General features: G+C 46.7%; 2 protein-coding genes and 1 non-coding gene across 3 annotated transcripts in view; 1 reads left to right on the top strand and 2 right to left on the bottom strand.

Moving 5' to 3' along the window:
- The window catches only part of SF3B3 (splicing factor 3b subunit 3), a 35,482-nt gene extending 28,222 nt beyond the window's left edge, over positions 1-7,260 (bottom strand). Inside the window, exons 1-6 of the mRNA XM_048515251.1 lie at positions 6,764-7,260; positions 4,869-4,977; positions 4,049-4,375; positions 3,066-3,238; positions 1,320-1,461; positions 232-344 (exon numbers count right to left, since the gene is read on the bottom strand). Coding sequence (XP_048371208.1) covers positions 232-344; positions 1,320-1,461; positions 3,066-3,238; positions 4,049-4,375; positions 4,869-4,938 — 825 coding nt within the window. The 5' untranslated portion in view covers positions 4,939-4,977; positions 6,764-7,260. The remainder of the gene's footprint in view (positions 1-231; positions 345-1,319; positions 1,462-3,065; positions 3,239-4,048; positions 4,376-4,868; positions 4,978-6,763) is intronic.
- LOC125443923 lies at positions 3,599-3,680 on the bottom strand. Its single transcript, XR_007246206.1, has one exon. It is a non-coding gene; the product is annotated as a small nucleolar RNA SNORD111 (small nucleolar RNA).
- Positions 7,120-23,402, top strand: COG4 (component of oligomeric golgi complex 4). The gene is made up of 19 exons (XM_048515262.1): positions 7,120-7,410; positions 9,002-9,084; positions 9,193-9,307; positions 9,524-9,698; positions 10,605-10,798; positions 11,117-11,222; positions 12,622-12,779; positions 12,975-13,033; positions 13,944-14,077; positions 14,462-14,580; positions 15,146-15,312; positions 15,511-15,676; positions 16,324-16,386; positions 16,935-17,051; positions 17,607-17,699; positions 19,157-19,240; positions 20,353-20,454; positions 22,298-22,426; positions 23,012-23,402. Exons 1-19 carry the CDS (start codon positions 7,258-7,260, stop codon positions 23,144-23,146), a joined length of 2,352 nt encoding a protein of 783 aa, XP_048371219.1. The 5' UTR covers positions 7,120-7,257; the 3' UTR covers positions 23,147-23,402.
- Positions 23,403-23,528: the final 126 nt, after the last annotated feature.

Here is a 23,528-nt window from a genome sequence, read left to right as displayed (position 1 = left end):
GAATGGTAAGGGGAGGTGTACAATATGGCAGAGAAGATGCCATCCTAGGCACTGTGCTTAAGAATTCAAAAGTCTATTCATAGAAACCAAATCCACCCTTCTATTACCTTTAGTATCCAGCACTTTTCTATTCACACATGTATAAGCCACAATGCATATCCCCGACTCAAACCCCCACGTTCTTTTTTTCCAGCTGCCTAGAGAATATATGAAATGCCAAAAGATTCTTACTCTTCTCCTCGGAATAGGACATCGAATATCTGGTTGGTCACCAAAATTCTTGTAGGTGATGTAGTTTTCTGAACAAATCAGCACCCCACTGGGACCATCAGAGCCTCCAGGGACTAAAAAACATTAACATTTTATAAGACGTCAACTGCAAACTCCAGCAAATCATTCACAGGATGCATTCCAAAAAGTTTGCATTCTTTTTTACACTAACACATCACAACTTGAGGGAATACAAGGAATGAGGATTTAACCATACAGCTAATTTTGTTCTTCAGCAAAATGAACTTGAACTGCTAGGCAACCTACATCCCCGTCCAAGGGCAAGGGAGGCAGAGGTGGCACTGCAACTGCGCTGTACCTCTGCTCCCAGAGAGGCTTCCTGGTAGAGAAGGAAGGCTTGCAAACAAAACAGCCTTTCCACCATCAAGGAACCTCTATGGAGCTGAATGGACTTATGAGGCCGTCCGCTTTCCCGCCACCGGTAGGGAGGAAGCTGACTAATGTGCTGGGGCAGGATCCTGTGCCGCTTCCCAGTGCCAGGAGAGGCTGGTGACAGCTGCACGCTGGCAGTTTCACCCCTCCACCAAGGTAAGTGCCCTGGGGAAGACATTTCCACCAGCGAAAGCCTACATCACTTCCACTAGCGCAAGGTTCTGCAACCTGCGGCTCTCCAGATGTTCATGGACTACAATTGGCCATGCTGGCAGGGGCTGATGGGAATTGTAGTCCATGAACATCTGGAGAAACACAGGTTGCAGACCCCTGCACTAGCGGATTCAGGGGGGCCCTCCCCCAGATGGGGTTACTAGCCATAGAACCACTCCCACTCCTTTCAAACTTAACTGGTATTGATCACTAGTTGAAAAAAATAAGGAAATCTAGGGGAGCACTGAAAAATCCAATTTTTTTGGTGTTTTGACTCCCCCCAATTACCACTTTTTACAGAACCCACCATCGCTCCAAACACTTCCAAAAATGTTACATCTCAGCTCCTGTATCAAATCAAATATCATGAGAGCATGAAATTATCTCCAACAATTCTGTTAATACAAGTCTGATGCCTTTTTCCATGAACAGGGTAATGGTACCTGTTATAAGAAAGTTGCCGTGTTCCTCCAAGGGTTCACTGTATTTCCTGACCACGTGATTCAAACCCAAATCTAACTCATAAAACGTCAGAGTCTGCTGGGTGTTGGCTGCCGCTTCTCCTGTAGGATCATTATCAGCTTCCTAGGGGAGAAAATTACGTCAAATCGAAATCAATTTCACACTTTGACACTAAGACAGAAGAACACTTGAAATCTACACAAACTTTAAAGTCAGTATCTGAAACATACACAAAGGCAGAACAGAGGTTCAGAAAATTTCCAAACAGCACAAACATCCACAAGAATCTCTGCAAGTGTCTAAAACAGGGGTCTGCAACCTGCGTCTCTCCAAATGTTCATGGACTACAATTCCCATCAGCCCCTTTCTAAGCAGGGTCTCTTGTAAACGTTGCCATGGTGGCAGGGGCTGATGGGAATTGTAGTCCATGAACATCTGGAGAGTCACAGGTTGCAGACGCCTGGTCTAACAGTTCAAAGCCTGCATAACTGTTCTCTTCCAATTTAACACTCACCCCATCATCTGATGCAAGCAGCAGCTGCCTCCTTAACAGCACAACTAAATTCCCATCATCCCCACAGCCACCATCCCCTGTTTATGCCACTCTTGGACAAAATTGGCAGCTTTCATACCACTGCACTGAGCTTCTGCTAAGACCCTCAAAAGAATTAAGGGAATGGTTTCCTCTCCCAGGACACAAGCAACAGCTTCAGGGTCTGCTGTTTCCTCAGGAGCTGCTGCCACTTGATGCTCTTCTGGTCAAGAAAAAATTGCAGCCACAAGGACAGAGTATGGGGAAGGAGGATCAGAGGGGGAAACACTCCCCAAACACTCCTTCTTTAGCAGGCTGGACGAAACTTCCTGGCAACTATTGCTACCAAACTCAGTGGGGTATCAAAGCTCTACTTTGGGTACACTTCCCATTCTTTCCTCCCCATCCAGCTTCATCCAGCGCCAGCTACTAAGGAATCCTACCACTCTCAACTTTGCAAGTCACGCACACCCCACATACCCTTCTCTCCTCTACATCCAAAAGGCCTTAGATTCCATATTAAATTCTTCATCTTTCTAACACTACAGGAAAAATGACATAGGCACATGTTAAGAATTCATGGGAGAGATGTTTCTCAGTCCTAAAGACGTTTTGTCATATAACATACATGAATATTATATAGACAAGTATCCCAAGGAAAAACCTCTTGGTACACGAAAGGCACGTGTCTTATCAATCCAGCTTTTATCTTGCCTACCTACATGTTCAAAAAAATGCACATCGTTTTCTGTGCCTCCATTCCATCCTCCCAATAATCTTGCAAGAAAAGTTAGGTTGACAGAGAACACCCAACCAAAAGTCATCCAGTGAGTTCCATGGCAGAAGGAGACTGGAACACTGGTTTCTCCAGTCCAACACTTATTTCACAAAGAACCTCTCTTCACAGTTCAAGCTGCTGCTGCAAACTCAAACTGTACACTCATTAAATAGAAAGGTCATTTTATCATAAGAAGGTCAAACGTCTATTACTGAAGTCAAGTTCAGAGCTATCAATTCTAATTTCACTATCACACAGAAAAGGGATGACTAGTATAACAGATGACAAAAACTTTAAGCGGTTAACGTCCAAAGTCAGAACGAAGTTTCTCTAGTAGTTGCACGTGAGACAAGACAAACAGAAGCAGGCAAATATATAGCTAGGAGGATGCTAATTGAGAAACCATCTTCTTAGTACCTCATAATCCATTTCCAGACAAGCAAACATGGGATTTTCAAACCCAACATCAACTCCAACCACATGATAAACCAAGGTGTTGGCCTTGTGGGCTTCTAATGGAGAAGAAATGGTGAGTCGAGCCGCAGCATCTCTGTTCAGAATATATACTAATTTCTGTTTCTCAATGGCACCTACAGACAAAAGAATGAAAACATTACCTTCCATGCCAGTGAACTGGCTATAAAAGAAGCAGCCAGAAAGCCTTGTAGTCCTCTGCAGAATGACAGAGCAACACATGAGAGCTATACATCGTAATGCAACTTGTGTAAAGGAACAACTATGTTCAGTTGGTTCCATCACAGGCAAACGGCAAATTACAAACCTAGACTGTCTTCATGAGCCAACTTTATTGGTAACATTACTGACATGCTCCCATCCATTCATTTTACTCACGTCCCTCCTTTCACATAACCACTGCACTTCTCTGCACTTCCACTAAGTATTTTCTTTTGGGCAGATGAGTGCCAATGGGACACTTTCACTTATAATGAGAACCTGATCAGAAATGTATCCAGTGTCTTCATGGCATATTTCAGAGAAGAGACATGAATGCATCATCATCATTTCAGGGCAAAGGAAACCCATTACACCGAATGGACAGAACTACCATCCGGCTGCACCTGTATCCTTTTTTAAAAAATAAAGCAAACTGATCTATTTCTGTTACTGGCTCAATGTACACAATCTCGGATAGACTACAACTACCACAGAACAAACAACCACAATAAGGAAATAAGGAAGAATTCTGAGAGCTTCACCACACTGACTGGTGTGCAGTGATTAACATGAAAACAACACCAGAGCCACATAATTGGGTGCAGGAAAGCCACTCACTTTTCCCAAGCTCCCTGGTGCAATATGAGCAAAAACCTCTGCAATCTTGCATTCAGCTCCCAAACTGTACTTTCAGACTTGCACTCAATCATTTTGTGCCTACTTACTGATCATGACAGCTCGTCCCTTAGGATCCACAGCCAAGTACTGGCCAGGGACAATCCTGCGACAGCCACTCTTGCCAAAGGTTTCCTGGTGAATCTTCTCAAATATATTTTTAGAGGGTTGGTACTCCAGGATAACAATTCGCCCTGAATCACTGCCCACCACAATATAGTCTTTGGTTCCTCCAGTTAACCTGAAGGCCATAAGGGAGCGAATGATTCCAAACACTTCTACTGTCAGCAAAGTATGGACCTTTCCAGTGTTTGGATCAGGACGCAGCAACTCCAAGATCTTCCCTCTGGAAACAACAATCTCTTGCTGTTTGGTACCTAAACAAAATAAGTTGTTGATCAGCAACCAAGACATAGAAGACGGATTCAAAGAGCGAGCATTATAAGGTATCAATTACATCCAAAAATGTCACTGTTCATCCAGCTTTTCACTCAAGTTCCAAAGTACCCAACAGACTGTTTTTCATCACTGTAAGGAACAAAATAGAGAATGCAAGAGCAGCTATTCTCTCATCAGGCCGACGTGGACAAGGAATCAGGATGTCAAACGTGGACATGCCATTGGTAGCCCACTTGACAACCACATACCTTTTGGAAAGTGTTTGCTCCTGCATCCTAAAGCATCATATAGACTTTCAATCTCCTACTCCCTAAACCACCAAGCCCCCACGTGGTGCCCACCAAAGTGTTCTCTGGCATCCATTTCCTGACCCTTCCACACTCCACTTTTTCCAACACTATTGCTGCTCTGAAAAAAAAACACCGTACGTAAGTTTAGAGAAAACAAACACTTTAACATTAAGCCCAATACCTGAAAAGTTGCCATGGATAGCATAGCTGATACCAGTGGCTCGCTGCAGAGTTATGTTGTAAAGAAACATTGTGACAATAGATTACAGCTTCACCTGAGCTCAGTCCACCTGGCAGAAACAAAAACATGAAATAGTTCAAAATATTTGGATTTTATGTGGAAAGTATTCATGTACTTAAAAAAAACTCATTCCTGCAAAACCTAGGTGCAAACCGAAGTAAAGTTACTCCACTCTAAGCCCACTGATTTCAATGGACTTACCCTAGCGTAACTTTGTTTAGGATTGCACTGTTTGAGTCCTTGGTTTACAGAAACAAAGTCAAAACAATGTATTGTCGAAGGCTTTCATGGCCAGATTCAACTGGTTGTTGTGTGTTTCCTGGGCTGTGTGGCCATGGTTTGGGTAGATCTTGTCTCCTAACATTTCGCCTGTATCTGTGGCTGGTATCTTCAGAGGTGTATCACAGAGAGAAGTCTGTTACACCAGACTTCTCTCTGTAATTCACCTCTGAAGTTGCCAGCCACAGATGCAGGCGAAACGTCAAGAACAAGGTCTACCAGACCACGGCCACACAGCCCGGGAAACCCACAACAACCAAAAGTCAAAACAGTCTGCTTTTTCCTTCTCCTGAACAGTTACACTATCTTGCACAGGTAATCACATGTTAAAAGTTGAGATGATAACATCATGAAAATAGCTACAACTTTACAGAGGACCTATAAGCATAACACAAAACCATGCTCTACAATGCAGCAGAAACGAGGTTTCCCTCAAAGTGTTGAGCACAACTCCAAAAAGCTTTAGGAACTTAAAGAGCACAAAAATGGCATCAGAGTCCACTTCTGTTTTTATAATTGAAAAAAAGTTTTTTCTGTCCAGGTTTTTTTTTATTTTACTAACATTAGTTTTTATGACCATCATTTTGTTTATTTTCATTTATACTTCTCAGCGAACTTCAAGGCAGATCACAAGAACTGTAGAACTGTTCAGTCAACTGATAAGAAGATTACACCACAATGTTAGAATACTAACAATATCTGAATAACCGCCCAGAGCCCTTCGGGGGAGGAGCGGTACATAAAACTGATCATAAATAAATAAATAAAGCTGCAAAAATGCCAGTAAAACAAAGAAAATGCAACAGGGCTTGGATTTAAGACCCGGAAGGGGGGAAATTATCCCTAACAGAAGCGATCTCCGCAACTTGCTGGGGAACTTGGCCCAGTTACTCTCACACAGCCTAACCCACCCCAAAGGGATGTGGCTGGGATAAGAGTGGGAGGGAACGATGCACCCATCATCCGGAGGTCGAAGAAGGAAAAGCGTCACAAATATAAAAAGGATCAATACTCAATTTTCCCGCTCCTAGCCCGAGAAACACACACAAGGCACTGATTCTCAGGGGTGCAACAAATCAACATGCAAGAAAGCCCTGCTTAAACACATGTAAATAAATATACACATTCTGATTTCACTATATGCTGGCGCAGATTCTGAACCTCATGCAGGGGAGAACAACGAAGCAGGCAGAGGCACTAGTAGCCAAAAGCTCCAGAAGAAGAAAATGCACCATTAAAATCACCACCACTACCTAAGCAACGGGAGAAGGCTTGCCATCTCCAGCCTGGGATATTTCTGGAGATTCGGGGCCAGTGGAAAAATAATTTGGGGAGTGATTTTACGTAGGATCCGTAATATACCGTACAGGCCGCTCTCCAAAGCTGCCACCTCCCCGCAAAGGAACTGATCTTGAGAGCAGCTGCCATTCCGGGAAACCTCCATGATTGGCAGCCAGGCCCCTTTAGGCATGCAAAGGGGGTTGAGAATCCCCCTTGAACTCCGTGAGGTTTTCTTCTAAGCAGCGGGATTCAACCCCGATGCCAACCATACAGACCTCTTCCTCTGCACAGAGGCAAAGGCTGCACGTGAGCCTGCTAGGCCTTCCTTCTTCCCGCTCTGGCGTCGCTCGGCAACGGCCGCCAGCTCCGGGCCTCCTGCAAACGCCGGGCCGCTGCTTTCCCGCCCCCTTCGGCACCGCCGGGCGCCCCGACCCCACTGCGAGACACTCGGGCGGTAGTACCCTCTGGAACGGCGCGGATGGCGGCGGATCGTTTCCCCCCAGCCTCACTGCCTCCGGGGGGTGCGTTAGGACTCTGCCATCGCCTCAGCCGCCTTCGGGTCCTTCCACTAACTCCGCGCGGGCGATTTAGCTGCCCAACGTGATGCCTGCGCGCCACTCGCGCTCAAAGGCGCCTGCTCGCCAGACTCACTCATTCACTCCCGTGTGGCTGTAGGAAGTGCCTGTCTTTCGCATCGACATAAAACGTGCCACGTCGTCTTCTCAGCTAGCCCAAGGCTTCGCTCAGGGCACCCTTTTCAAGTACCCGGATGCTACATGCCAAGATGGCGGCGCCGGGAATGACGCTAGGGGCTCCTTCGAGCGGCGGCGGCGGCTCCTCGGCGCTAGCCATGGAGGAGATCTGTGCGCTCACCGAGTTGTCCGACCTGGAGGCAGCTTACAGCCGCCTGTGCGCGGAGGAGGTGCGGCATTCGCTGGGCGCTGTCGCTGGCTGCAGGGAATGGGGGCTGTGGCTCAGGGGTCGGGCATTTGTTTTGCATGCAGGACGTCCCAGACTCAGTTCCCGCATCTCCAGTTAAAAGGACCGGGTGTCGGAGATAATGTGTAAAACGCCATCTAAGACGCTGAAGAGCTGTTGCCAAGCAAGGCGGGCAAACCTGACTTTGATGGAACATGAGTCTGATTTAGTATAAGGCCCTTGTGTGTTACAGGCATCCTCCTAGATCAGGGGTAGGGAACCTGCGGCTCTCCAGATGTTCAGGAACTACAATTCCCATCAGCCCCAGTCAGCATGGCCAATTGGCCATGCTGGCAGGGGCTGATGGGAATTGTAGTTCCTGAACATCTGGAGAGCTGCAGGTTCCCTACCCCTGTCCTAGATGGACCACTGATTAGATACAGCACAGCCCCTCTTATGTCCAACCGCACAGGCGTCCTCTCAGGAAGGCAGAGGCAAGACATGTGGTAGAAGGGATGCCTTGGTCCGTTGACGAGTGCAGCAGCCTTTCTTCCGTGATGTCTGCTGTTGTGCAAATAATAAAAGATTAGGAGCTCCGGGGATCATGTTGGCCCAGTGAATCCAAGCAACGGTAACTTCTCCCTTGTAAAATGAGCACATGAGTATGCCTTATGCTGAGCCAGACTTGTGCTCTATCAAAGTCATGCATGTCAACTCTGACCAACAGTGTCTCTGAGACGCAGGTCTTTGACATCATCTGCTATCTGGCTGTTTTAGGTGGAGATGCTAGGTACTGAACTTGGGAATGTTCTGCATGCCAAGCAGCCGATCTTTTGCTCAGACATGACCCTTTAAAAACACTTCCTTCTACTATTAGACCCTCGGTCCATTAAGGTTAGTCATACAATCTTAGTGTGTAACCTTAGAGAATTGTAGAGAGGATAAAATGGAGGAGAGGAGGACAATGTAAGCCACTTTGGGTCCCCATGGATGAGAAAGATGTTGTTTAAATTAAATAATAAATAATGCCAGATGGTCTAAAGTGGGGGAGACATATGGGAGGCATGGTTCTTTAGGTATGTGGATCCTAGGCTACAAAGAGCTTTTAAGCATCGTACCTTGAACTGAACTCTGAAACAATACAGTAACCACTGTAACTATATTAAAATTGTCAAGATATGTTCCCACTGATTAGCCCCTGACAATGGACTGTTACATTCTGGACCATCTGCAGTTTTTGGGTTGTCTTTTACAACCAACACCATATACGATATCCCTTCAAAATGTAATAGGATAAAAACTGATCTTCTCTTCATATTTCCCTCATCCCTTAAATAGAATAGAACTAAACATTCAGAGATTAAAAATAGAACTGAGAACATCAGCAGGTAAACCAACATGCCAGATCTAGTAAAAAAAAAAAAGCCAAGTGAGTCACATCAACTTCAACAAGGAGGAAGTTAAAATTAACTTCCCAGGGCAGGGTGTTCCATTACCTCCTTCAGGATCTTCTGCTAGTATCCCCTGAGGTTCTATCTAGGATTAAAACAGTTTGGCAAGTGATTAAATCTCCAACTCCTTTTTTTTCTCCCCAGAAAACTGTGAAGGAAGAACTTGAGAAACTTTTGGACCAACAAGGTAGTATCAAGAGCAAAATGGCTGCCCTTCATCGCATTGGGTTAGTAACAAACAACAAGTCCTGGAGAGGGTAGACTTGTACTCAACTAGAAATTGAATGTGCATTTGTTAATCATTATCTCCCCTCCCATATGTCATGTGATTCCAGCCCCAACTTGCAGCTGATTGAAGGGGATGCCAAGCAGTTAGTGGGGACAATCACCTTCACCTGCAATCTAGCGGAGAACGTCAGCAGCAAAGTCCGGCAGCTTGACCTTGCCAAGGTAACCAGACAAAGCAGGAATTCAAGATGTCGAAGTGCAGAGGTGGGGTTTATAGTTGATGTGATTAGGTGGATCTGTGTTTCAAGCAACAATCTGTGTGTTAAAGGGTTGCCCGTCAGGGGTATCGGGTAAAGGTCTTCAGCTTGCAGGCACTTTCATCTTTTGTGAGCAGAGCTTTCAGGGTGGAGCTAAGGATTGGAGTTGTTCCTTTTGCAGAATCGCCTCTATCAGGCCATCCAGAGAGCAGATGACATTTTGGATCTGAAGTTCTGCATGGATGGAGTCCAGACAGCCCTGCGGAATGAAGATTATGAGCAAGCGGCTGCTCATATCCACCGCTACCTTTTGTTGGACAAATCAGTCATTGAGCTGAGTAGGCAAGGCCGAGAAGGTACTTAATTTCATTTTACTGATTTATTAGTTCTCTCTTTGAGGACCTTCTGGGAGTTGTCCCTCAACCGCAACAAGCTTGTGATGTAGATGAGATGGATAACTGTTTGCTCAAGGACAACCAGAGAGCTGCATAGCAGAGTCAGAATTTGAACCCATGCTCCTGCCATCATTGTAAGCTGCTCTCGAGATTCTTTCCATAGTTATCTGTAGTGCACTGAATCTGTCATGAGTTTTAAGCCCTGACTAAAATATTGTTTTCCTTTCTTGAGTCTATGACCAGACTGTATGCAGGATAAAGAGACCACTGATAATTCTCAGGGAGGCAATCTTAGGAGCTGTCTTTTGTGCCTGAGAGGTGTCAGATTCCTTGCAGAGCTCAGCGGTTAAGTAGGAGATTTTCAAAGTCACACACACACCCCTCTTTGTAGATGGCCTGTGATAGTTTCCTCTCTTGTGTCAAAATGTCTAGTGTACAACAGATCATCTGTTGGGAAAGCAAGTTTGGAACCTCTTTTGGTTGTACATAAAAATCTAATCACATTTGTCAAGTAGTGGTTGTGGGTTTTCTGGGCCGTGTGGCCGTCATCTGGCAGTTTTTGCTCCTAATGTTTCACCCTCAAATGCGGGTAAAATATTAGGAGCAAAAACTACCAGACCACAGCCACACAGCCTGGAAAACCCACAACAGCCAGTTGATTTCCACCATGAAAGCCTTTGACAAAATATATTTGTTGAGCTTTAAAGGGAGAGAAGATATGTCTGTCTTCAGCTCGTAACTCTCTTCAGACTCCCCAGTGCCTATATTCATGAGATGTTTTAGTAAAATTAGGGGGAAATGCCTCATTTCCACTTTGAGAGTTGAGGAACTCACACAGCACTGAGACCTTCTCTTCCATCTGGGCAGGCAACATAATTGACGCCAACTTGAAGCTCCTGCAGGAAGCCGAACAGCGCCTCAAGACGATTGTGACCAAGAAATTTGACGAAGCCACAAGGCAGGAAGACCTGCCTCAGGTCGAACGCTTTTTCAAGATCTTCCCTCTGCTGGGCTTGCACGAGGAAGGGCTGAGCAACTTCTCAGAATACCTCTGTAAACAGGTAACTGAAGCTGCACAGTTCACAGCCCGGTTCACAACCCTTTTCTCAACCATCTCAAAGCAGCTTACAAACTCCTTCTCTTCCCCTCCCCGCAACAGGCATCCTGTGAGGTAGGTGGGACCAAGAAAGTTCTGAGAGAACTGTAACTAGCCCAAGGTCACCCAGCAAGTTTCATGTGTAGGAGTGAGGAAGCAACCCAGTTCACCAGATTAGAGTCCACCGCTCATGAGGAATCAAATCCAGTTCTCCGGGTTAGAGTCTACCACTCCTAACCACTTCACCATGGTGGATCTCTTAGACTTTCCCTTTCTTCTTCAGGTGGCTAATAAGGCAGAAGAGAACCTCCAGCTGGTGATAAAGACGGACATGAGTGACCGCAGGGCTGCTGTCATCTTTGCAGACACGCTGACCCTCCTTTTTGAAGGTAATCCGCTACATCAGCATTTGGCAGCTCTCTGGAACATGGGCCAAACAGTTGGCTGTCAGGCCCTTTTGTTGAGCCTGCAAAAGCAAGACCCTGAGATCTGAGTTGTGCTGTTGGGGCTCATCTGCCTGGCCAAGTTCATCTCTCGTCTCCACCCCACTTCCCAGCTTTTGTTCACCAGAATACCAATAACTTCACAACTAGATGTGAGGTGGTGGGAGGCTCACCTATAAGCTAAAAAGCTCACCTGCCCCTGCCCTGCATTTTTCTCCTGTCATTGTTGCCATTTGGAGAAGTTAACTTCATTGGATTTAGAAGCGTCTTAAGTCAGGTTAGGACCTCACTGTAAATCTTCTAGTGCTCCAATTTTCCATGTCAAAATAGAGGTGGGGAAGTGACCCCTTCCCAAGGGCTTGGCTGGAATTGCTGTGATTACTACCGATAACTGTCGTTGCTGGACCTTTGCCTTAGGGGAACGTGGGCTGTTTTCCCCAAGTGTAGATTCTATTCTGGGCCAGGGGAACATAACATTTATGCCTTAAATATTATCACCGGGTACATTTTTCATAGCCTTCACTTCAGTGTTTCCCAAAGTGGGAATGAGTGACCAACAGATCTTTCTGACAAGAGGGTTCTTAATTAGCTGTGCGAGGCCTCGGTGATAGCTACAAGATTTTATCCGCTCACCCCTTTTGGCTCAGCCTTCTTCGAGTGTGGTTTTTCCTTCCTGTTGTGCCACAGACCAATAATCAGAGTCTTTAGGGCTAATCCTTTATTTGATCACATTTCCCTGCTCAAGAAAGAAGTTGCTCTATGAGTCCAGATAAGCATGCTGGAGTGGCCTCATGGCCGTACAGTGCTTGAGTAGCAGATTCAAAACAGCTTTAGGAACTGCATCAATGTTCTGGGTTCTGGAAGCACTGCATACTCTTGGGAAGCAAGAGAGGATACTTGATGCAAAGGAGCTCAAGGACAAAAGCTAGCCTAATTTTTGGTGCCAAGTCTCTGTTCAGCATGAATGGGCAACTCTTCCAGGCAACCTGTGTAGTGAGCCTGTATGTAGAAGAAAAAGAGTTTGGATTTATACCCCTCTTTCTCTCCTGTGAGGAGACTCAAGGTGGCTTATAAGCTCCTTTCCCTTCCTCTCCCCACAACAGACACCTTGTGGGGTAGGTGGGGCTGAGAGAGTTCTGAGAGAACTGTGACTAGCCCAAGGTCACCTAGCAGGAATGTAGGAGTGCGGAAACACATCTGGTTCACCAAATAAGAGTCCATTGCTCAAGTGGAGGAGTGGGGAATCAAACCTGGTTCTCCAGATTAGAATCCACCTATTCTTAACCACTATACCACACTGGCTCTCACTGGTCCATGTACCCAGCAGCCCTGGTCTTTCTTGCAGGAATTGCACGCATTGTGGAGACACATCAGCCCATTGTGGAGACCTACTATGGGCCGGGCAGGCTGTACACCTTGATCAAATACTTGCAGGTGGAATGTGACCAGCAGGTGGAGAAGGTCGTGGACAAGTTTATCCAGCAGAGAGACTATCACAGACAGGTGAGCGGATTGTCGGTGTGGGCTAAGCAAGAAATGCAGGAGAAACTGCCGTGACTTACCTTTGATTTTGCAGGTATGATGAGGCGTTTGGGGTTAATGCTTTCAGGAGGCTCGGCCTGCAGGAAAATGGGTCACTTGGGAATGAGCAAAGAGAAAAGATTTTTTAAATGGCCCATTTCTTTTTTACGCTTACAGTTTCAGCACGTTCAGAACAGCATGATGAGGAGCTCAACTGCTGAAAAGATTGAGCCACGGTAGGTTGAATAACATTTTTTGTTCTTTCTATCCTTCAGCCTCATGATTTATTAGTAAATACTGCTCAGGCACTGATGCAGACTGGCTTATTTGGGGTCTTTCCAGAAGAGGTTCTTTCCTGGGAAGCAACAGTTCAGTTTTGTACTTCACTGTCCTGCACAATCTCTGGCAAGGCTATCCAGGGGAAAGGGAGAAGTTTTTCTTCATGAAACCAGAGGAAGCATATGCTTCAGAGGACAAGCACAGTGGTAGAAAGTGCTATCAAGTCACAGCTGACTTTTGGCAACCCCGTACGGTTTCAAGACAAGAGATGAACAGAGGTGATTTGCCATCACCTGCCTCTGCATAACAACCCCAGACTTCCTTGGTGGTCTCCCGTCCAAATACTAAACAGGGTCGACCTTGCTTAGCTTCCAAGGTCTGACGATTTCGGAGTAGCTGGACCATCTGAGTCAGGGAGATATGAGCATATTTCTGGCAAATTTGGAATTCTTACTGATGGATTGAAGCTTATTTTGCCAGCAGTAGACTTGCAGATGCTGAGAATACTTGAGAAACATTTTAAAAAGCCTCCCTCAGCACTGGTGTGAGTTCGATTCTCTTCTCTCAATGGTGTGCTTCTATTGCAGAGGTATTGTACATTCCTAGCATTGTTAAAAGAAAAACAAAGCCAAAGGTGGGGAGTGGGGAATGGTGACAGCAGAGTCTGGGAACTGACTTTTGAACATGCTACAGCCTGTTGTAAATGTTAGAAGCTGATTCTGCAAAATATGAGAATTAAGGATATCATTTGTACATGAGAACTTGAGATCTTAGGATTCTTGTAAGGTTTCATGGAGGCTTTATTTTGCCACTCAATGCTGTTCACATTCCAGGGCGCTTTTGTTAATCCTTGTCTTGCTGTTCCAGAGAGCTCGACCCAATTTTAACTGAGGTCACCCTTATGAATGCTCGAAGCGAATTGTACCTCAGATTCATTAAAAGGCGCATCATCTCTGATTTTGAAGTGGGAGATTCGATGGCCTCCGAGGAGGTGAAACAAGGTAAAACCCTCAGTTGTTTGCCGCAAGTCGTGGACCCTGTCTGTGTACCTTTGAATGGCTTAAAAGAGTTACCAGAATGGTGCCTGTGGATGCCATGATGGTTGCAGACACCTTTCTGGGCACTCACCAGTGGAGCCAGCTGGGGCTTCAGCCCAGCAAGGCTTCTGACTCCAAACCTATTGGAGATAAGATTGTCACATTTTCCTTTGATGGTCACCATCCCACCTGTTTCTTTGTAGTTCTTCTCCCTCCCTCCCTCCCCCCTGTTTTCCAGAAATGTGATTCTGATTGCAGAACAGCAAAGTCAGATTTGGAATATCTGTATGGGTTGCACGACGATGCTTTTTCTTAATCCAAGTTTGCCTTCTCCGTTGTATTTCACAGAGCATCAGAAGTGCCTGGACAAACTGCTCAACAACTGCTTGTTGAGCCGCACCATGCAGGAGCTGATTGGCTACTATATCACTATGGAAGAGTACTTCATGAGAGAGACAGTCAACAAGGTGGGGGTGGATGTCTGCTTTAAGTAGTAGCCTTTTCCTTCTGCAGCATGGGGAATAATTTTTATTGGTGTTCAGCATTTCTGAGCTTCACCTAGATCAGAGGTGTCCAACTCTGGTGCATCAGATGTTCATGGACTACAATTCCCATAAGCCCCTGCAGGCATTGGCCACGCCAGCAGGGGCTGATGGGAATTGTAGTCCATGAACATCTGAAGCACCAGAGTTGGACACCCCTGACCAAATGAGCATTCTGAGCATTTCAACCTAAGATTGGCACAACTTTGGAGGTTCATGTATTAGGAACAGCACTTTGACTCTCTAGTGGTTGGGAGCTTGGTGGGTTTTTCTCAGGGGAGTTCTGCAGTATCAAGTATGTCAGAGAAGACTTATAGTTGTGGAGGAGCCTTCGCGTTTCCCTCTGTTCCCTGTGTGTTTCCCTGAGGGACATCAAAGCTTGTGGGCATGTGAGAGTGGGCCTCAGGTGAGGTTGACTTTTGGGGCGTTGGCTCTGAAGTGAAGAATTTGTTCGTGGTGAGTCATTTCTGTGTTTTGGCTTCTCTCTCAGGCTGTGGCCATGGACACATGTGAGAAGGGCCAGTTGACCTCCAGTATGGTGGATGATGTCTTCTACATAGTGAAAAAATGCATCGGGAGGGCCCTCTCCAGCTCCAGCATTGACTGTCTCTGTGCCATGATCAACCATTCCATCACCGAACTGGAGTCGGACTTCAGGTTTGTGAGGTGGGGGGCAGAGGCGAGCAGTGGTGACGGCGGCAGGCCCTTTCCAGGCAAGATGGCTTGCCTGGTGTCCCATCTTAGACTGCGCAAAAAGTGAGAAAACTCAATCCCTTAGGGACCAAGACCCCTGGAATAACAAGCATTAGGTATAAGTGCAATCTTGTCCCCAGTGGCATCTTGTGCCTTTCTCAGGGAGGTCCTGTACAACAAGCTGAAGATGGGTTTCCCAGCCACCACCTTCCAGGACTTCCAGAGGGGCGTGACCAGTGCGGTGAGCCTCATGCACAGCAGCCTTCAGCAGGGCAAGTTCGACACCAAAGGCATTGAAAGCACAGATGAGGCCAAGCAGTCCTTTCTGGTAGGCATACCAGTCCTGTGTGTTTTTCATGGGCTGAGGACCCAGAGGGTGGGGATGGGACTGAGGACTCATTGGCCAGGATCTGTGACATCAGAATGATAATAACAAGTTGGCTCTAGGGCTGGATCCAGCTGGTATGGGTTGTGGCCTTTGGAAGTAGGAGGCCAAAAGACCTGCCTCGCGTTCACTGGGGCATGGCAGATTTTCAGCCATTTGCTCATAATGTCTTGACCTTTCCTCTGCTGCACAAAGTCTGCCGGGGGTGATGGTTATTTTTAGCATAAGAGAGGAATGGGCTTCATTGCCACCTCTGGGGTAGAATGAAGGGAAGCAGCTGTTGGTACAGCTCCACCCTCAGAACTCCCACACTCCCAGCCCCTCTCTCACTGAACTTCTTCCCCATGGCTTATGTCTTCATGCCACTGCACTCTCTTCCAGTAAGCAGTGTCTGCTTAAGAAGCTTACGGTGGGTTTCTTGGTCCCGTGCTTGCTAGTGGCTGGGCTTAGGTGGACTTTTATATCTAGAGTCTGCGTTCACTTCCATCCTGGTGGTGCTTGCAGAGTAGATGCTCCTCTTTATGAATCTCCCAAGAATGGAAAACCGTATATTCCGATATGCTCATTCTCTGACTCTCGCTCTCAAAAAGGTGACATTAAACAACGTGGAGGTGTGCAGTGAAAACATCATGACTCTGAAGAAGACCCTGGAGGTACTGTGCCATTATCCTTTCCCCCACCAGCTGCCACTTTTCCTATTGCTGTTTACACTCTAAGTTTTACGGAAGCTGTCTACTTGCCTGGTTGATACCCTGTTTCCCCGAAAAAAAAGACCTACCCCGAAAATAAGCCCTAGCATGATTTTTTGGGTATCCACCTACCTGCTAAAATAGGCAATGACGTTCCTCAGTCTCAGTTAGGAACACAGTTGTGTTTTCTTAAATTTGGGTCACACAATTTGGGTCACACAAGTTTGGCATGGGTATCAATACTACAGTCGGAGACCTTTAAGATGGGGAAGTAGGATGCCTACTCAAATAAACTCAGCAAGCTTCCGTGGCAGAGTGGGGATTGAACCCTGGATCTTGTGGATGCTAGCTCAACACGCTCACGGTTACACTGCGTTGGCTCTCAGCTTGACTAATTGAACCTGCTTCCTGCTTAACCTACATCTTTTGGTTGAGAAAGCCTGATACTGAACTAGGCTTCGTGGGCACATGGGAGGATTCTCAGTTGCCCCTTAATTTGTACTTCTGTGCAGAGCGACTGTACAAAGCTGCTTGAACAGGGCTTTGGGGGTGAGCAGGCACAGCCCAAGATTGACAGCTGCCTCTCCGACATGGCTGCCGTCTCCCATAAGTTTCGGGACCTGCTACAGGTAAGTGTCGTGGTTTTGTTTGTAGCTCTCGGGGCAAGGTAGTTGTCAAGAGATGGCTGCCTCTGGGCTGATGCTCAACTTGAAATGAGAGAGCCGTGGCAGCAGCCAAGGGGCTTTGGTCTTGCCTTCCCTCTAGCTGCTACAAGGCAGGGGGTGTAGAAGGCATCCTTTGCCTGGTACGGGCCACCTGCACCCTGGAGGCTTCACGTTGAGATGCCAAAGGAACATTCAAATGGCACAGAATGTGGAAAAAAAGATGTAGATGTTAGCTTTCCACAAGAAAAGGATCCACTTCTACTGCCTCTGGAAGTGTCAGTGTGAGGGACTCTCCAGTTGAGTTTACTGTTCAATCCAGGCATTTGTGTTTGCAGTGAGAAATGCATGTTGCATCAGGATTATAACTGGGAGTCACCAGGTCCTCTTCTTTAGCCAGCAGACTCCTAGATTCTCTATGCCCTTCGCCTGCAATAGCTGTCCTGTTCTCAGCTCCAGGAACCCTCTGGTTCTTGCATTTATCAGGTGGCCTAACATGCATGTTTACCTCATTGGTTCCAGGAGGGGCTAAATGAACTCGCCAACTCAGCTATCAAACCACAGGTGAAGCCCTGGATCAACCTCTTCCTCTCTGTCTCCCACAACATCAAGGAGGTAAACCCAGCTACTTGCGCTTCGGAAGCCCTTTTATAGCATGAAGAAAAGGTTGCAGGAGCACGCACCTTGTGCCTTCCCAACTTACACAGGAATCTAAAGCACCTGAAGCTGCAAGGCAGTGTACCAGGCTGCGATCTTTTCTTGTACATCATGAAATTGCAAAACGGGCCAGGTAGTGGTACATATGCCTAGGTCAGGGGCCTGCAGTTGACGGCCCTAGAGCCAAATGTTGGTTCAGTATGGAAGCAACCGCTGCTTTTTACAAATGACAATTAAGTATTTAAGCTACGGCATTAAGGACCATTGCCGAGGTAGGTGGGATGCTGGTATAGTCGCCTTAAAGATTTTTATGGGATTCACAGTTTTCATGGAGATTCTTTACCAAAGGGGAAATAATGGAACCTGAAGTTGCCAGGAATCCAAGTGACACCCACATGCAGAATTATGCTCACAGGTATATTGGTTACTTGTTCTGTGTGTTCCATTTCCTAAGAAAGGGCTCACAACAACCAGGGTTTGGGCTAAATAATGATTATTAATCAAGATGTCATTTTCAGTAACGTGAAGTTGTAGAGTTTTGCATATGTAACATGGTTTCCTTCTACTGCCTGTTTGTCGATCTCTGGGGAGTGGTTAAGAGCAGGTGGGTTCTAATCTGGAGAACCGGGTTCGATTCCCCACTCCTCCACCTGAGTGACAGAGGCTTATTTCGTGAACCAGATGTGTTTTCGCACTCCTATGTTCCTGCTGGGTGACCTTGGGCTAGTCACAGTTCTTCTCAAAGCTCTCTCAGCCCCACCTACTTCACAAGGTGTCTGTTGTGGAGAGAGGAAGGGAAAGGAGCTTGTAAGCCACCTTGAGTCTCATCACAGGAGAGAAAGGTGGGGTATAAATCCAAACTCTTCTTTTCTTCTCCTGTGAGTTTTGCCCTGTTTAGACGGCTGCTGTCCCCTGGGCCCACTGTTCAGTTCAGCTCCTGTAGAGCAGCTGATTTCCATGCAGAAGGCCTGGAATCTGCTGTTAACAGATCTCAAGCAGGAGACGTTAGGTATAATCTCCTATGCTTGAGACCATATTTATTAAAACATCTACCCCGCCTTTCTAAAAAGCTCAAGGTAACTAACATAGTATAGTTATCCCTTCCACATTGCTGGGGTTGGGGGTGTGGCCCCCCCCCCCCCCCCCCCCCCCCCCCGTGATCTGGGAGTCTGTGTAAAAAAAATTTGGCCCTCCCTTTGTACCAGAGAATAAGTCTGATTTTTTTCTTTTAGATTTTGAGTAAATTAGGCTGAGAGTAACTGGCCCAAGGTCACCTCGGAAGTTTCCACTGCAGAACAGTGAATCAGGGTGTCCCAAATCCTGGTCTGACACTTTGGCCACTGCCCCACACAACATGACGCCTGAAAACTCAGCGAGTCGGTAAAGTCCACTTCGGCATTCTGTTCCCATTTTAGGAAGAGTTCAATGACTATGAAGCCAACGACCCCTGGGTGCAGCAGTTCATCCTGAACCTGGAGCAGCAAATGGCAGAATTCAAGGTGTGTTGGGGTTTGTTTGAGGAATCAGTCAGGTCAAACATGAGGTGCTTCCCCTCCAGCAGTTCCACTGGATTTCATTTGGGAGATGCTCAACAGTTCCATTTTGCTGGTGGGAGAACAGACACACTTTGGCCCTGCTGAGCTATTTCTGTAGTGGCTTTCTCTGATCTTTTGAGGGTGGGAGGTTGGTGAAGCTGTCTGGGCCCTTCCTTGCTGGCCCCAGTATATGAGGTGAACTGTCACCCTTTGGAAAGTGTGCAGTAAGATATGGGGGTAGAACTTGCCCACTTGCTGTCTCAATGTGAGAGACACTGCACAGACCAGGGTACACTCTGTTACTTCTTTGGTGGAGGATTCCAGCAAGTGAGAAGGAGTCATTCATCCAAATGCCTCTAGTTTTGCCTCTGGCAGTCAGTTCTCACTATCTATACTCTGGAAGTTGAGCTCAGAGATTCCTGTTCGTGAGGGTGTTTTCCTGAGACAAGAGTTGGGCCTTGAAGCCTCAAGAGATCCATGAGAGTCACCAAACCCATGGTTGGGTCCTGGCTCCGGAGACAACGGTGCCATGTCTAGAGGCCTATCCTTGGTCTCAGCTACCTGCCTAACCCAAGCTTCTGAATCATTGTATTGTCAAAAGCTTTCATGGCTGGAATCACTAGGATGTTGTGGGTTTTCTGAGTTGTATGGCCGTGTTCTAGCAGCATTCTCCCCTGACGTTTCGCCTGCATCTGAGGCTGGCATCTTCAGAGGATCCTCTGAAGATGCCAGCCACAGATGCAGGTGAAACGTCAGGAGAGAATACTACTGGAACATGGCCATACAACTCAGAAAACCCACAGCATCCTACTTTTGAATCATGTTTTCTATAGTCCGTTTGTTCCTGCCCCTTTCTGTCATCTGCCCTTGGACTGTCTTCCCCCTATTATCCATGGGCAGTAATGCACCAGTGCCTCACTTATGTGCCATTTGGTTAAGCTTGTGTTGCCAACTCTGAAGATGATGAGCTGGCTTCGCAGGATCCCAGCCATTGGGGTTCTCTCTTCCTGGGGGGAGTGGGTTGTCCCACTTACTCCTTCACAGTGTTGAGATCAAGCCGCCTTCTCCATCTGCAGGCGGGACTCTCACCGGTGATCTACGACAGCCTGACCAGCCTGATGACCACACTCATTGCCGTGGAGATGGAGAAAGTGGTTCTCAAGTCCATATTCAGCCGGGTAAGTGGAGGCCGCTCTCCAAGCTTCACAGAAAAGGTCCATTCTATTTGGCACCCTTATTTTCTGATAAAAAGGTTAATATATAAAACGTAAAGTGGCTAAATTTGGTATGGTGGCTTGCAAGAAAAGGATTCTGGCTAAGACAGCATAATCGATATAGGTATAGATGGTTTAATTGTTTGACTGGAATTAATTAAGCTCTGTGTTTTGGCTGTGAAATTCTTTTGTGGTGTTCTTCTATTCCATTCTTGTTTTGACCATAAATAAACTGACTGACTGACTGAAAAGGTCAGGAAGAGCATGTGGGTGGCTCCTGCCCCTGAAGAGCCATTCGGTCAGTTCTAGGAATCACCATTCAGCCACCACTCTTCAGTCACTGACTGTAGCTTTCTGGTCTTGGTCCTCTGAATCTGGGTCAGCTGTGGCTGTGAAATTTTGGCTGTGAAATTCTTTTGTTCTTCTATTCCATTCTGGTTTTGACCATAAATAAACTGACTGACTGACTGAAAAGGTCAGGAAGAGCATGTGGGTGGCTCCTGCCCCTGCAGAGCCATTCGGTCAGTTCTAGGAATCACCATTCAGCCACCGCTCTTCAGTCACTGACTGTAGCTTTCTGGTCTTGGTCCTCTGAATCTGGGTCAGCTGTGGCTGTGAAATTTTGGCTGTGAAATTCTTTTGTTCTTCTATTCCATTCTGGTTTTGACCATAAATAAACTGACTGACTGACTGAAAAGGTCAGGAAGAGCATGTGGGTGACTCCTGCCCCTGCAGAGCCATTCGGTCAGTTCTAGGAATCACCATTCAGCCACTGCTCTTCAGTCACTGACTGTAGCTTTCTGGTCTTGGTCCTCTGAATCTGGGTCAACTTTCTTGCAAAGCAGCACAAAGCAGTTCTTTCAAGGCAGTAGAATCCGAAGTGGGGTGGAGGCTGTTTCCTGCTTCATGCTCCAAGACAGAGCTGGTGGGGTGGAAAATACTTTGGTCCTTTTGCTTCAGATATAAACATACAGACTGCATCGCTGGCTCTCCTACGACAAGCAACCTGTGCTTGCTTAGCACATTGCCTTCCATTTCCATTTTACACAAGCTAATAAAAACTTGCTTGTTTGGTGTTCCCTCAGTGGTTGCTCCTGACTGCCCCACATTTTAACCATCATTTTTTAAGTTTTCGTATGTACATTTTAGCTTTGGTTTTATTTGTTTCAATGACATATTTTTGTTTGGTTTTAATGATTTTAAAGACATGTTTATTTAGGTATATTTTTAATGTTAGACACCTTGGGGGCCCTGATGAGGGGCAGAAAGGTGGGATATAGGTGTTAATAATGACGACTGTAGATGGAGAGGCAAACCTGGCCTTGAAGAGGCTGGGGCTTCAGAGTGTGATTTTTGTGCTGTTGCAAGCCCCAGGATCATTTTGAATCTTGAGGACAGAAGCTCTCTATTCAGTGCATCTTTCAGAATAATGAATCGTGGATTCTGAAGATCTCACATTTAAAATTTAATGCAAGTTTCTAGCGCTCTGAGAACAAAGATATGGAGGACTGCTCATTACTATGACCTCTTTATCTTCCTGCTCTTTAACCGCTACTGCTCCCCAACGTCCTTCTCTTTCTTCTACGTGTCTGCGCAAAATAACGTTCCAAATGGTTTGGAAACTGAGCCTGGGAAGCAAGAGTATTGCGGCGAACAAAAGCGTGCACAGGGGCCTGATTATACACAGAGGGCGGCCATTTTGGTTTCGTGCCACAAAGAAGGGCAGCTGCTACCCATGCCCCTCACAAGTTCATTTCCTGGAAGTTCAGGACACCCTCTGAAGGGAGGGCGCTTTTTGTTTCCCTAGCTTGGTGGCCTGCAGTTTGACAAAGAGCTGCGATCACTGATTGCTTATCTCACCACGGTGACCACCTGGACCATCCGTGACAAATTTGCTCGTCTTTCCCAGATGGCTACCATCCTCAATCTGGAACGGGTAAGCATGGCCTTTGCTCTTTACAAACAGAGGCATATCTAGGGAAAATGTAGCCCAGTGCAAAATCTGAGGCCCCCCCCCCCCAAAAAAAAAAATATGCGCAGCCACCCTCCCCCACCACGACCAAACTTTTTTTGCACCAGGTCTTGAAGTCAGTGTATGGACCTGGGGGCGGGGGAGGAAGGGTCTGAGGGATGATTGTCCACCTCCCACATGGCTAAATGGCCATAGCCCAGGGACATTTGATCCCATATGTCCCCCTGGGTGGTACGCTAGTGTCTGCAAGCCAGTATTGGGTGGGTAGGGGGATTAAGTGCAGCACTCCAGTCCCAAATGCTGACATTGGGCCACATCGCACCCTTGCTGGATTTCAGACTGGCCGAAGAGGATGTATTTCTGAGCATGTTGCACATTCGTCTCGAAGTGGTGTTTGCCATGAAGGCCAGCATCTGACTCAGCAAAATGTCACACTCGTGGTTTCAGGAGCATGACTATTGGGTTTGAGTGCCTCCTAACCGTCTGTGTTTTTGGAGTGGTACAGCCCTTTCTCTTCTGCCACTTTCATAACCATTTTTCTTTTTTTAGGTGACTGAGATCTTGGACTACTGGGGGCCAAACTCGGGCCCATTGACCTGGCGACTTACTCCAGCTGAAGTCCGACAAGTGCTGGCCCTCCGAATGGACTTCCGCAGTGAAGATATCAAGCGGTTGCGCCTGTAGCTACCTGGAATCTCTCCACACAGAGTCTGAAATCCCATCCTATTACTTCCGGCAGCTGGGAAGGATCAAGAGGTGAATCAAGTCTTCTCCTAGTGGAGGAAACAGCTTGACTGGTCATTGAGAGGCCCCACTGAGACCTTATTTCTTACGAGAAATGAAGACTCTTACTCTTGGACTCCTTCATGTTGAACACTGTGAAACTCAGATACCCTTAAATACTAGTACAGGCATTAAATAAAGCTTCTTGTGAATTCCACCTTGGTCATTAGCCAGTTGGTGTTTTTTTTACGAGTCCTATGACACAGTATGGTAAGCTGCAGCACTACAGTCAGTGCTCTATGCTCACAAGCTGAGTTCGATCCCAGAGGAAGTCAGTTTCAGG

This window comes from Sphaerodactylus townsendi, linkage group LG14 (genome assembly GCF_021028975.2).
Source record: "Sphaerodactylus townsendi isolate TG3544 linkage group LG14, MPM_Stown_v2.3, whole genome shotgun sequence".
NCBI lineage: Eukaryota > Metazoa > Chordata > Lepidosauria > Squamata > Sphaerodactylidae > Sphaerodactylus > Sphaerodactylus townsendi.
Note: the sequence above shows the minus strand (reverse complement) of the source record. Positions and strands in the feature narration are given on the sequence as shown.